Genomic DNA, 15,226 nt, shown 5'->3' with positions numbered 1-15,226 from the left:
CCCGCTCTCTCCACTCCCCTTGTCTGTTTCTCCGCTCTCCCCGCTCCTCCCCCCCCCATGCGCAGCTCCGGTCCCCACCCTACAGTGTCACACACACACACACACACACACACGACAGGAGGAGGGGGTAGGGAGAGTGGAACGTCCGGCGATCTGAACAGGCGGCTCCCCACCTCCCGCCAGCCGTGACTGCGCACCACCACCCCACCCCCCGCGCCCATCTCCCTCCCCACGCGGGCAAGCAAGGGAGCGCCGTGGGGAAGGGGACCAGAGGGAAGGGCATGTCCCGTGCGGCCGCCACTCCCCTGTTCCTCCCCTTGCCCCCGCTGACATGTTTATATATTAACTCTTACACAGAGGAATTTTTTTATCGGGAATTTTTTCTAGAATTTTTATATATCTTTTCTAATGAAACTTTTCTGTCATTTGATCTAGGTCTGACATAATGATTTCCCATTATAGATTATTAACTATTATGGTTTCACCTCTTCCTTTATTCATGTAGTATGTTAATGTAAAAATTAAAACAATGAGTGTTATATTTATCAACCTTGAATTATATATAATTAATCTGATATATATATATATATATATATATATATATATATATATATATATATATATATAAATAATCTGATATAATTATATTAATACTGTTGGATTCATCTGATTTATTGTTCTGTAAACATTAATACGGTCATAAAGAAATAATTTTCTCAACTTTAATATTCCAATTAACAATTAAAAATATGGGTTGGAATTTACACTTTTTTAATATATGTGTTCAATGTGTTGATTATATTAAGAAGATCATATCTATAATCTATTTCTATCATGTCTATTTTTACTATGCCCAAGTTGTGATTTAATATCTTTAGCTGGTTTTTATATGAGTATCACTTATTTATATCTCAATATATGTCTTTATAAATGTTCTGTTTATTTGTTAAACATCTAGCACAGATGGTCTATATGTAATTAATTGATTTGAATTGACTTGGATTTACATATTTTATTGGACTAGAATACTTTAAATAGCCAGTCAATTCAATCAGAGTTTATCCCCTGATGAAATCCGCTGAGACGGATGAAACGCGTAGGGTCACGTGGTACAGGAACTACGGTGGTCGAGCAGCCCAGACGCCAGAGCAAAGACGTCAGTACAGGAGTCCCCTGCTTCGTGATTGGTGGAAGTTCGAGTGCAGCCGCAAATACCAGTAATCCCATCCGGGTTGACGGAGAGAGTTTGGAACGGCAGCACCGACAACTGCAAAGCTTACTTACAGTGGCAGCAACCGTATGCAGACGGAGGACGGCTGTGAGATCTGGACGTCGGTCTGGTGCATGGGCTGGTCCCATAATATGCTTATATTTTATTGACAAAGTGTGAGTTGGCAATCGTCTGTTCATGGCAAATTAAAACCTTTTATATCTGATTTTACACAAGGATCGAGCGTGTATATATATATATATATATATATATATATATATATATATATATATATATATATATATATATATATATATATATATATATATATATATATATATATATATATATATATATATATATATATATATATATATATATATATTTTACCCCCCCAGTGGTGAGAAAAACTTTGAGAACCCCTTAAGCTTTTCATATATTTCAAACCTAAGATGTTAGATCTTAATCCAAGTGCTAATAAAAGGTAAAGATAAACTAAACAAATGACATAAAAACATGATACTTTTTCAACATTTATTTATCCACCAATGATTCAACATTCATTATCCATGTGTGAAAAAGTATGTGAATTCAGTACCTGGTGGCACCACTTTTAACTGCAATGACTTCAACTAAGAGTTTCCGGTAACTGCTGGTCAGTCTCCCACATCGGTTTTGAGGAAAATTTAGTCAATTCCTCCTTACAGAACTGCTTCAACTCAGTGACATTTGAGTGCTTCCTTGCGTGGACATCTCACTTCAAGTCCAAGTCCTGTCGCAACATTTTGATGGGGTTTAGGTCCAGACTTTGACTAGGCCATTCTAAAAAACGTAATTTCTTCTTCTGCAAACATTTTTTTTTTTGTACATCTGCATGTATGTTTAGGATCATTGTCTTGCTGCATGACCCCCTTTCGGTTCAGCTTCAGCTCACAGATGGATGGCCTGACATTCTCCTCTAGAATCTTCTGATACAATGCAGAATTCATGGTGGTGTCAATGATGGCAAGCTGTCCAGGTCCTGAGGCAACACGGCAGCCCCAAACCATCACACTCCCACCACCATGCTTGATGGTTGGGATGATGTTCTTCTGTTTGAACACAGTGTTTGGTTTTCGCCAAACATAACATCATTGAGGACAAAAAGTTCTACTTTTGACTCGTGTCAGGAGAACATTGGTCATCCAGAAGTATTGTGGATCATCTATGTGCTCTTTGGGGAATTTCAGACAGGCAGCAATGTTCTTTTTGGAGACAGTGGTTTCCTCCTGCCTATCCTTCCATGAACACCATTCTTGTTCAGTCTTTTTCTGATAGTTGAGTCATGAACACTCATTAGCCAAGACGACAGTGGCCTGCAGATCCTTGGATGTTACTCTGGGGTTCTTTGTGACTTCCTGGATGATTTGCCGGTTTGCTCTTGGATAGATTTTGGTAGGATGAACGCTCCTGGGTAGAGTGACTGTGGTCTTGAACTTTCTCCATTTGTAGATGTCGGACAGTGGATTGGTGGAGCCACAAATCCTTTGAAATGGTTTTGTACTCCTTTCTAGAATGGTGAGCACCATTAACTGCTTTTCTGAGGTCCTCCGAGACTTCTTTTGATCGTGGCATGACGTGTTTCCACACACCTGTATGGTGAAGACCAAAACGCAATGTTTCTGATCTTTATATACGGTGGGGCCTCACAAATGCACACCTGAAGATCTACCTAACTATTTAAACACCTAATTCTAATTATCCCCTTTAATTTTAGCTGATAAATCCAGGGTTTCACTTACTTTTTCACATACCCTGACTTAATTACTCATTGTTTGTCCAATTCATACATCATTTGGTTTTAAGAAACATGGAATTGGTTAATATAAACCCTATTGGATATTTACAAAAAGACTGGTTTTGATTCAAGCTGGTTATTATGGAAAAACGATGGAATTGCCGTAATTATCATTGGGGTTCACAACACACACGTGTCTATGTACACTACAATATGCAAGAATACTGCTCTCAGTATCAATAAAGGGTGAATATTTCCTCACCTCCGTTTACAAAAGCTTGGTCTCTTTTATACCTGTTCAGGATGGATTTCTCTATTGAACAAGTGTAAAATAGTTGGAAAAAAGTTCCTCTCCATAATCTATGTCTCGGAGAGCGACAAGAACTACACATCTTAATGGTCTGTAACAAAAACACAGATATAAAAGATTTAGTTGAAATGAGATTAAAAAAAAGCGGTTCACAAAAGTTGCTCATGTATTTGTAAATTGAGAACATAGCAGAGTGCTCAGGTCACCATACTCTGTAGTTGCAAGTTAAAGAAGACATGTTCTAAAGATAATCAGCAATATTATTTGTAACAAAATAAGTGGTTATACACAAACAGCACATATAAGTAAATAAAATTAAAAAATGCATTTCTTATACAAGAATAAGGTAATTAACCCTTGAGATTATGAATTTCCGTGACTCCATTCTTAGATTTAAAAAATGTGAAGATGAATAAATCGGATTAAGCTTAGGCCACACATCTCTTCTTGTACAACGCTAAATAACCAAAAGGGTACACAGGAAGGCAATATCATTGTCAAGCTTAAGTGAACAGGCATTTTCATTATGCATCTTAGCGTCAGTGTATCGGGTACTTGCCAAATTGTGTGGCCGTGTGTGTCTCGGCTATGATTTTGAGAATAAAAGGTCTGCAGCAAATATATGAAGTTTCGTACATTTCCCGTAGCCACAAGCAGAAAATGTTCAAATAAGCCAATTTATTTAAGTAAAATGTTCCTTTCTTGGTTTGTAATGATACATAGACCCCAATAAAATTAAGATCCTGTCCCCAAATACAGAGGTAAACTTCATGGGGTTGAGATTCAGCTACAAACTTTAGATTAGACGTTAGACTGTGTGTAACTAAGTTGATAAATAAACTAGATACCACCTTGCCATAGAACCAGTCAAAGTTACAAGAGCAGAAGAGTGAGGACATCAAATACCAACCCTTCTGCATCATGGGAGTAATTGACGTTTGGAAAGTATTGCCGCAGTTCAATTGGAAAATGGTCTGGTACGTCAAATTCCTGATAGCAGACATTAGCTGCCCATTCTGGGGAAAGAAACGCCAAGTTACGCTCTGTACACGTGTTAGTGGAAGGCTGTGTGTTTCCTCCCTTAGTGGTATCCCAGAGCCAGAAAGTATACATGCATATAAAAAGCAATTTCTATGACACTACTTTTATATCAGTGTTCCGCACACCCTCTGACTGTTGAGGGACGATGACATCACAGGGAGTTTTGAGACATTCCCATGACATCACAAAAGTCATAGTATAAATATTGCCTGCATATTTATTTTTGCACCTTTCTAATAACGAGGGGTACAGTGGCATATAGGTCAAAAATTAATATCAAGTCATTCAAAATAACTCGTGTTTAGACTTACCATTTGAACAGTTATTAACATATTGTCCGACCGCCAAAGGATTAGAAGGACATGCAGTAAGCCAAGTGCTATCACACATTTTAAAAGGACCTAGCTGATCTCTTCTGCTGCAAGACCTGAAATATAGTTACATTGCTTTTACCATGTCATATTGTGGACATCTTTTTTCTATTCCAGTTTAATGGATTTATCTCCAGCATCTTACTTAAAAAAAAAAAAAAAAAATGAATAAAATATAAATGGATAAATAAACATAACGAAGTTCATCTTTAACGTCACACATGTTTACGCATTATGTGAAGGGACACGAAAACTATACAGGTGCCACCCTGAACAAAAGGACTCAGGTAGGCATGGAATAGATGTGCTACCATGTATGCCGGTGGATCACTAAATATAGAATTGCCTATCTGTGCACATACATGAAGTGCAATGCTTGTGGTTGGGGACTGCTATGCAAGCTCTGTACTGCGCGATGATGATTTTGGCAGGACAACCACACACAGATATTTTACAATCTTAATTAACTGTAGTATTCTTAATTCTACCGCTGAATGCCACGCTAATGTCAGACATTGTCATTACTTGAACTCGTCTCCCTTATTATTGATAGCTTCTAAAAATGAATCCGCACAGCTATCCAGGAACTTTTTTTCAGGTTTTATTAAAATCCATTTTGGTATGAAATTAAAATCACAACAGATCGATTTCAGTGGAAAAAGTCAAACGTAACATTAAAACTAGCCACAGGGCTCGCAAAGACTGCACAGTTTGGATAAGAAGAATGCTCCAAAGACAGAAAACCTCCTAACACTCTCCAACAGCACCAATTTCTCTTAATGTAAAATGGGTTTAAATCCTAAAACCATAAAGAGCTTGCTGTGCATAACACAGGGTAACCTAGGGCTGAAGGAGTAAAGACACCGACTCTAAAAACAATGTCACGGAGTTCGAATCAGGAGAGTCTGGTAGTCAAACGCCGGTGTCCGCTCCTTGTGCAAGTCACTTTATAAATAAATAGATTGTAAGCTCTATGGTGCAGGGACTCGTAATTCTATGAACAGCGCTGTGCACACCATCAGCGCTGCGTTAACATTATTATTATTAGAACGTCATCTTTTTCTTCTTAGAAAAAGGGATGAAATGAAGGGATCTTTTCTACTTGCTTACCCACTTATTCTTTCATTTTTTGATATGGGTTATATTCTGTACTCCTTACCGATTTGGAAATCCTGATAAGGAGATATAGGCTCAGGTCTCTCATCCCTTTAAACGTCCAGAAATCGCCAAGAGGAAATCCACACTCCTATCACGTGATATATTACCGGAACATTTCTTATTTCTAGTCAGATAACTCTCTAGTTAATTGTAAACTGATTTGATAGAGATAGAAAAATGATAATAACCACTCAGTTATTTTAATACCATAAAATTCATTTTACAACTGGGGTTCCTACCTGTACACAGATTTTGAGATTCGTTTGTCATTTCCATCAATAAGAATACCATCAAGACACCTAAAAATAAACGGATTTCCGATAGATTGAAAAAAGATAGGCTCATACTTCTGATAGATTGTACCTGTTCAAAGAAGAGAAAAGCATATTTTGACAGGTGTATAATAAGCATATATTAATGACAGGTATAGGTTTAGACTATACAAGAACATTTATGTATACAGAGATAGATATAGAACAAACGAACGTGCGCACACACACACGTTAATTTCTATGTTTTTTCTTCTCATATATATGGGTCATTTAGTTTAATCTTTTGGCCAAAACATATTAAGCTGCAACCACATGAAAGTAACGCCATCCGCAAGATACCACACTACCAATGTTATACTGTGTCTTTTGTATTTCCTCCACTGCATAGCGAAAAGTGGAAACAAAACAATGGTACAACATTGTGTAAGAATAATAATAATAAAATATTATATATATATATATATATATATATATATATATATATATATATATATATATATATATATATTTATATCTATACACACATACATATACACACACACACATACATGCATGCATGGTCTGTGCATAAGACAACATTTAGATACAGCCGGACTCCTCCTTCCCCCATGATACCTCAACATACCCAGGAATTATTCCGGTTCTGTAGGATTCAATGCTAATGTTGCCAAAGAACCCCTAAATTTGCTTTTTCGGTGTGGAAACACTAATGTACATTGAATGCCGTGTTGGGTGCTCCGGCGTTGCAACAGCCACTCAAAATACAAACCATGTATAAAGCGCATGGCACACCAGTCTCGCAAAAATAAAAATATGTTCACATCTCATTGACGTATTGGTTTAAGCATACACCTTCATCAGGACTTCCATATCAGGCGTCTTCCATATCAGGCAAAACATGCATGCAAGGATAGGCTACTAACATTGATTTGTGTGACGTCAACCAATACCCAACTTCCTAATTATAATAGCCAAGTGACGATAAATTGCTGATATTAAAATATTATCTTTTGGTTCTTAGTGATTTTTCTATTTTGATGTAAGCTTATTAAAGGCTACTTTTTTCCCCATATATAGTCATTTAATTTTTGGATTGAGCACCTTTAACATAGTAGCACCCCTTGTGGACAGTGAGCAGAATTATTTTTACTTTCATTATCTTGTGTACCATTTGTTTAACACAAGGAGAGCTGGTATACGGGTCCATGCAATATTTTATTTTCCAAAATTGAATTTAGTGATTGTGGGAAAAGCTTGTTCTGTGTACAGCGACGCGCATGCTAGCTATTAATTAGTATTAAAGACATCTTTATTTTTTTGAAGTCAACAATATTCTTTTCCACTGAAATTAATAACCAATAAGAAAACAAAAACTGCAGTAAGGTGAAGGGCTGCATAATCAGAGATAAGTTTGGCAGGAATCTAAATTATTTAGCACTATCTATGGTATTTTTTTATTTTGGGACAAAACAGCTCGGCACAATATCATAACTAAACTATTTAACTTTAAATGTTATCCGATGGCTACCTATTCTTACTTTTAATGACAATAGCATGCAGAGATCACCTGTCACATGAATGGCGTATCAGTAGTTCAGTACGAGTTGAACGCCTCAGTCAGTGGCAGTACTACCCACCTCCAAGTTAATGTACTTTTGCAGTTAGAAGCCTGGATCCAGATTTATTTATTTTTTTAGGTCAAAGAAACTGTTCTGTAAAGACCCCAAGCTGTAAAAATAATGAGACGTGTTGCAGATTTGTACAGTCATCTCTCTCCCCAGAAGGGATCAGTGGCTCAGTGCTCGCTCCCCAACTTTAGACCGCTGGGAAGAGAGGAGACCTGAAGGTCACCAACTGCACGTCATGTATTATTCTACAGCTTCTGAAACACATCCTTTGACCTCAAAACATTTGGAGCCAGGCTTCTCTGCAGCTGTAGGGTCACTTACATGGAAGGGTGCCATTGCCCATAATAAAGAGCACAATACTAAGTACAACATGCTACTTGACTTTACTTTCATCAAATGATACTGGATACAATCTTAAGCATCATTATGATGTTGTGATTAGGTAAAATCCCTATGAATAAGCTAAATATTAGTTATATGATGCATTTGTTACGGAGGTACGGTCACATTGACCAACACCTGTGAAGCTAAACGGTCTGTAACACTATGCTCATCTTGTCGAGCATTTCTTGGTTTCGGAGCACCCCTGCCAGGTCTCACATACCGAGTACAGTACGTGTTGCCTACTCTGGCCTTCTTGGGCTGGGTCCATACAGGTTTCGTCCGAGTGGAGACGTGCGCCAGCGTGACGTCACCCGTGTGAAGCGGGTGCATTTTTTAGCTATGCTAGATGCGCCGTGTGGGGCACTGTCTAGGGGCGTCACGGACCTGGTTCGTCCTAATTGGGCAAACCGCTTATGTGACCTGCCCGGCACGCCGAGAAAATCAGTTCCTCGTGCAACGCGCGCCCCCTCCTGCTGTCGCTTGTGCGGTCTATGCCGTAAGGCAATGTGATCGCGCCCCGCGCTGAGGCGTCAGCGAGGTCTGCGGCAGCATGGCCTTAGCCTTACTCACAGCAATAACCATCAGAAGGTCCTTCCCACAAATCGAGGACTTTGTATGAGAACTTGGTGATCTGTGGCATTAATGGTTAGCAGCTACAGCAAGTAGGAGCGCACCAATAACACTCTCAAAGTAGACGCTTTCAAATTGGACATTTGTAGTCATACTCATTAGTACTTTATTCTGCAGCATCTTAAATTTACAAATACAGGATATTTGGAGGCTAGTGAAGAAACTAGCTCCAAATTAGCGAGGTCCACTTCAGAGCACACCTGGCTGTGATAACGGATAAGACTTAAACTTTTATTAATGTAATTAAATAAGCTAAACCAATTAAAATAATTACAGTTGAGATAGTGATGTAATTACACGTGTGGGGAGGGAGATGGGATGGAGATAAAACTACAGCAATCAAACAAGGAGCCTAGCTGTAATGGGATTTATGATCAATATGTCCCACTTATTGGGGTGTGAAGATATGGCTCCCTTACTGGTAAATACTGTACCTTGATACAGTGACAATATAGGATCGATGCTTTAATAGCTTTTCACGCCAATATCCCATATTCAGAGCCAACAGTGGTACGAGTTCCTCCATCTTTAGCATGCTCATTTAGAGTTAAGATAATCTGAACATGAAACGGTGCTTTGCTTAACCCCTAAAATATACAATACAAAAATCAAGACATATTCACATAATGCATTTGATAAAGATTCCTTGAGTACCAGGGTACATAGACACTACCGCTCCTTTAGGCACAAATCCTCTCGAAACAAACACTCCCATTCCAGCAGAGCTCAGAGAACTAGGACCTCGATCAATGCAGAACCCCAGAGAAGCATGTAGTATTTTATCTGGACTCAAAGTGACTTCATGGTCACTGCTGCATTGAGCTCGCTGACAAACGCTGGTCTTTGCAGGTGGATACACGGACTTAGCAGCTTCAGGAAGAAAATGAAGGAGGTCACTTTGTCTGCTCAAATCACTTATGAAGTAGGCCCGGTAGAGATTGAGCAGTGCGGTATACACATCGGAATCAGAGGTCATTTTATCACTCGAGCCCTCAGATACATATCTCATTGTCCTGCAAAGATCAAGGAGAATTAACACAATTTACAAAAAAAAAAAACACAGAAAAAAGAAAATCCTATGGAACAATTGGGACACAAAAATAAATAAATAAATATTGGTTGTGAAGCTTATGGACACAGGTTGAAAGAAAGAATTAGTGCATCAAAATGCTACAACTATATAGTAAAGAAGTAATCATGCAAACAAAAAAGTATGATAAGAAAGTATATTGGTTTACATCACTGTGCATCAGTTTTTGTCTCCAGAGGTCCACATGGTGACCCCTGCGGGGACTGAAGAGACATTGAACGGATATACTTCCTGTTGCACTTTTTTGTCCAGGCTACAGTAATTTCTTCAGTATAGTTCTGTGCCAGTGCATTCGCTACATTGCCCTGCAAAAGGAAAGACGATGTTCCGCCCTCATAACTTATGCAATTCAATGTTTTACAGAAATATAACAAAGGGGGATTTTTCGTGTACATATTTTATTGTATATTCCAGTTTGCAAAAACAGCACCATATTTTTCATTTTTTTTTATTTTTTTTTAAGGTGTCTTATTGCACCAATGTCACATCTGTCTCTTTGATATGTAGCCCCTGAAGGTTATGGAAAGGTTGAGAAATTACAGTATCTGTAGCTGCAGTTTTGCATTACCATCATTCCTAAAAAAATAAATCTCTAAAAAAAATAAAAAAATAGTTCCAAGTAGAATGGTATTTTAATATACATTTGAGTAAGTATCCATAACTACAAGGTAGATTGAGTGCACGGTCAAGTACTAAACAATAAAATGCATGGTTTTATGAAGCGGATAATAATATTGTCATGTAGCACATGCAATTCTTGCTGTGTTTAGAAGGGTGACTGACCCATCAGGGCTAATTTTCTTTAAATTGAAATGGGCTGGGGTTCCACGCTCAGAGCATTTCACAGACCCCTTTGCAATATATACCGTCATATTTACTTGGATGAAGTAGCTTCCCTATCTATTTTGCCTGCTCTCATCCCCTTCACCAACCCCAGAACTTAGGCTAGGCCCCCAGTGGCCGCTGCGGCGCGCGCTATGGCGTGCACGCCGCACTCAAGGCACAGTCCTCTATGGGGCAGGCCCCAGCCAGCGTCCGAGCATTGGCCACGTCACGGCGGCAGTTCAGCCAATGAGGGCGAACCAGCCGCGTGTCGTGGCCGCGTCCCTCAGTCTGCTGATCTGCTCTGCTAGTAAAGCCGCTCTCAGTAAGAAATTAAATGGGAAAAAAATAAACATCCCAGCCAGGAATCGAACCCTGGTCCACTCTGTTAATGGCCTGGAGCATTACCACTGAGCTATAAGACTTTGATGCTTTTGTAGTGAATAAAGGCATAGAAGCCTAATGACATTACAGTGTTCATAGCAGCTCGGCTATTCGCACTCAGTAGGAAAAAAAAGACAGAAAACTCCCCTATTGACATTCTATACCCCCTGCATCTGTAATCAGCGCGGCTTTATGCCGAGTCCCCAGTCAGCACTGTGGCACGCGCCCGGCGGGGGGGCGGCGCATGCACAGCGCTAGACCGCGATCTGTGGTCTGATGGGAAAGAGAACGTTTGCGACGGGAGGGGGCGTGGCGGTAGATTTGCGGGGGCGTGGCCATGACGTCCCGTGGCTGGTTCGTCCTCATTGGCTGAACCGTCGGCGGGGGCGTGGCATCAGAAAGTCTTATAGCTCAGTGGTAATGCTCCAGGCCATTAACAGAGTGGAAAAGGGTTCAATTCCTGGCTGGGATGTTTATTTTTTTTCCATTTTATTTCCTACTGAGTGCGAATAGCCGTGCGGCTATTTTCACTCAACTTTGAATATCCACTGCCGTGCCCCGGCCGTAGCCATAAGCTTGTGGCTCCTCTGAAATAGCACAGCTATGCAGGGGTAACAGTGTAATGGCACAGACAAAACTATTTTACTGTTATGCAAGCAAGACTCAAGAGTACCGCTACTTTTTAAAATATATATATTTTTACCCTTTGATTGCCGGAAGAACCGAGGCACCCCCGGCACCACGTCCTCGCGGCCAAGCCCCTCCCACTTCGATCCCAAGTGCGGTGAACACTATCTCCCCATACAAAACACACATTCCTAGCATGACGTGCCCTGTATTTCATAGGGCTCCTAGAGTGCGCTTATGATGTGCAGAGCAAGTCTTGGGGGAACTGAATGCGTTAAAAATGGCAAAGCTGACCTGCCATCTTCCCACTTATGTGCATCAATGCCGTCATAAATAGATACCGGAAAACAAAGAATTAAGTAGATATAGCCATGTTAGTCCAGTTGCGATACTATAAAAAACAAAGAAATATTTAACATTTAAATTTTTGAAATAAGCTCAAAATAGCTTTTGTGGCAGGGGGGGGAGGGAGCAGACTAAACACTTACTTGACATAACTGGAGAGCCATTTTAATGAGATTGCTGATCGTCCTGCACTTTTATGAAATAAAAGGGAGGTTGATATGTAAAGCTCTCCCCTTGCGAAAAAATATTATCCAAATGTTTCAACAAAACCCCCAAAATTGCCCCAATATTTCTCAGGGTAAAACTTTTTGAAACCAGCCACAGCACCACTGCTCCCAAAGACCTGCAACGGAGTACCTAGCACCCTACTCACCGGGACCAACATCAGTCTGGAAGTAGGGGTGCAGGGTGCTGCTGAGTACGGGTGCAGGGTGCTGCAGAGTAGGGGTGCAGCAGACCCCCTGTGCTTATACAGTTTGACATGTTAACTCACCTGCATGTATATGTTACTGATTTCGTATGTGCTGCACTCCTGGGGACAGATATGCAGCAGCCGGTTATCCTGCCTGACCTTGCACTTCCCAATATATGTATGTGTGTGTGTGTGTGTGTGTGTGTGTGTGTGTGTGTGTGTGTGTGTGTGTGTGTGTGTGTGTGTGTGTGTGTGTGTGTGTGTGTGTGTGTGTGTGTGTGTGTGTGTGTGTGTGTGTGTGTGTGTGTGTGTGTGTGTGTGTGTGTGTGTGTGTGTGTGTGTGTGTGTGCGCGCGCGCGCGCGCGGGGGGGGCACTGTGCCATGCCGGGGGGGGGGGCACTGTGCCATGCCGGGGGGGGGGGGCACCGTGCCACGCCGGGGAGCCGCCGCTCACCGGCTTCACTATCCCCAGCACGCACTGCTCGGGTCTCACCTGCGGTTCCGGGCCAAGTTCAGAGCGATCCAGGGCACGAAGCGGTACTTGTAAGATCTCCAGCTGCTGAGTAACGCCCGGAAGAAGGAGCCCGCAGCGGGCATGACTGGGAACTGAGGCGGGAGGGGGGGAGAGGCAGAAGGGAAGGTGCCGGCATAAAAGGAAATCCAGGGAAGGAGGAGGGAAGAGAGATAGAGGAGGGGTACAGGGGGAGGAGGAGATATAGGAGGAGGGAGCACAGAGAGGAGGAGAGAAAGGAGATAGGAGGAGGGAGCACAGAGAGAGAGAGCGATTGAGCAGATGGGAGGGAGCAAATGAGGAGGAGGGAAGAGAGATAGAGGAGGGAGCACAGAGAGAGGAGAGAGAAAGAGGAGGAGAGATAGGAGGAGGGAGCACAGAGGGGGGGATGAGGTAAAGAGACTATTGAATGAGGCACTGTAGGAAGAGAAACTTAAATTAGCTAACAGGGATAGCAAATAAAAATGTGGGACATGGTGACAAACACAAATACATGTAGCCAGGCCTGGTTTCACTGGCTACCAGTCTGCCCTCATCCTGGCAGTAAGTCCTAGTAAGAGCAGGGTGCCAGGAGTAATCTTGGGTTTTCCATGCAGCTTCAGCGAGTCACAGGGGAGGCTGTGCAACTACGCCTTGTGTCCAATCAAGGACTCAGGACTGGTTCCTGCTTTTCCTGTACAGCAAGGCCCCGCTTCTCGGCGCCCCGCTTTTCAGTGATTCGCCGATACGGTGGTACCGAGGAGGCCGCCATGTCTGCAGAACCGGCCGCATGCGCAGAACGGGCCGTGACGATGTCGCGCGTGCGCAGAACGGGCCGGGACGATGTTGCGCATGCGCAGTACGGACTGGTCCGTGGTCACGCATGCGCAAAATGAGGTGTTTTGATTATGATGCGCATGCAGAGCGGCGCGTTGCTGGTCTGCGCATGCGCACATAATGAAAATCGCCGGTTCCGCATTCTGGCGATTTTCGCTTTGCGGCGGGTCCTTAGAACCGAATCCGCCGCATGACTGGGGCCCTGATGGACTTAAGGAGCACTTCCTGATTTAGTCAGTTTTGCCTCTATCTTTGAGAGAGGCCAGTCTACCCAAACCAGTTGTGCAGGGCTCTGCCAATCTGTGGGCTCTCCCTTAGGGGAGCGGCGGGAGAGTATTCCTCTTACTGCACCTGGGAGTAAGAGAAGAGCTAGGACTGCTTCTGGTGCCCTAGGCTGGGAGTGCAGGTCCAGGGACATCCTGAGGGTGAAGGCTTTAAGCTCTACTGATGGTTGCTGTGTATGCTGTATGAAACCTGCAGTGTACAATAAAATGTCCCTGTTTCACTATACCTTCCGCCTGATACTGCAATCTATCAGGGGAATGGAAGAGAACTCTTCTGCAGGAGTTGCTCCCCTCATTCCACGGGCCTGCAAGAGATGGAGGCGCTGTCACTGTGAGTACATTATCAGTCTATACCCCAGAAGCCTGTTCTGACATCCCTTACCACCATGCGTGAGACTCAGATCTACTGTGAGCCAGCAGGTATGCACCACCACACTCCACGTAGCAGCCAGATCTCCCAGAGGGGCGGGGGGTGGTGTATGGGCTACATACAGATTAGGTCAGCACTCACATTATACGCTATATAAATGTTTAGCCTCTTAATTCACTATTTGTCTGTCCACTACTATTAGTGCACGAGAAGAGAATCCCATGTCTACCTCCCTAAAACAGTATAATCACATAGCTAGCAAAACATCCCAGCACTAAATAATAAGTAGATAACAATTGGCTACCAAAAAAGACAACATATATTATTTACACAATCATAACTATACACAGCCTCATTTATACACAAAGGTCAACAGAACAAAATAGAATATAAATGTCAAATGTCACTAAACATACTCTAGCAGTAACATCTAAAAATATTTGCTCAAAAGCCTAGACAAAAGCAAGAAAACTCACCAACGAACAGGATAATAAATCAAAATACAAAACAGAACAAACAAAAAAATAAACACCTGCATATACTCCCCAGTGATGATCTCATCGAGAACGTTTCGGGTACAGAACCCTTTCTCAGCCGCTCCCTTTTTTTTTTTTCTTGCTCGTCAATTGTTATTTAGTGCTGGTATTTTTTTGATAGCTATGGTGACAGACATAGGGGAGAGCAGAGACTCAGACATGGGCAGGCAGGATGCCCAAGCCCTCTATACGCACATTCCACATATTAAGGGATTGGAAGTGGTCAAGTTTTTTCTTGAAGGTGATCC

At 41.9% G+C, this 15,226-nt stretch overlaps 1 protein-coding gene across 5 annotated transcripts; it reads right to left on the bottom strand.

Annotated features, from left to right (window-relative positions):
* Positions 1 to 2,017: 2,017 nt before the first annotated feature.
* SETD9 (SET domain containing 9) lies at positions 2,018 to 13,251 on the bottom strand. 5 transcript variants are annotated; one of them, XR_012799798.1, is made up of 7 exons: positions 12,955 to 13,245; positions 9,436 to 9,794; positions 6,107 to 6,230; positions 4,650 to 4,765; positions 4,208 to 4,313; positions 3,250 to 3,388; positions 2,018 to 2,841 (listed from the first exon to the last, which is right to left on the bottom strand). XR_012799798.1 is itself a non-coding variant. In XM_075589335.1 (7 exons), exons 1-6 carry the CDS (start codon positions 13,056 to 13,058, stop codon positions 3,301 to 3,303), a joined length of 897 nt encoding a protein of 298 aa, XP_075445450.1. In that variant the 5' UTR covers positions 13,059 to 13,248; the 3' UTR covers positions 2,018 to 2,841; positions 3,282 to 3,300. The 5 variants fall into 5 exon arrangements, 2 of the variants coding, with proteins under 2 accessions (XP_075445450.1, XP_075445467.1); XR_012799802.1 differs by lacking the exon at positions 12,955 to 13,245 and adding an exon at positions 12,543 to 12,806; XR_012799800.1 differs by lacking the exon at positions 12,955 to 13,245 and adding an exon at positions 10,020 to 10,166.
* Between the last annotated feature and the right edge of the window lie 1,975 nt (positions 13,252 to 15,226).

This window comes from Ascaphus truei, chromosome 1 (genome assembly GCF_040206685.1).
Source record: "Ascaphus truei isolate aAscTru1 chromosome 1, aAscTru1.hap1, whole genome shotgun sequence".
Lineage (NCBI taxonomy): Eukaryota > Metazoa > Chordata > Amphibia > Anura > Ascaphidae > Ascaphus > Ascaphus truei.
This window is presented reverse-complemented; position numbering and strand designations above follow the sequence as displayed.

What these genes read in the sequence shown, in the direction of transcription:
- SETD9 (XM_075589335.1), bottom strand. Translation starts at nt 13,058, where the DNA reads ATGCCCGCTGCGGGCTCCTTCTTCCGGGCGTTACTCAGCAGCTGGAGA. An exon ending in AACTTGGCCCGGAACCGCAG is followed by an intron (nt 9,795 to 12,954) that starts GTGAGACCCGAG and finishes TGATCTTTGCAG; the next exon opens with GACAATGAGATATGTATCTG. An exon ending in TACTCCCATGATGCAGAAGG is followed by an intron (nt 3,389 to 4,207) that starts GTTGGTATTTGA and finishes TTTTTGTTACAG; the next exon opens with ACCATTAAGATGTGTAGTTC.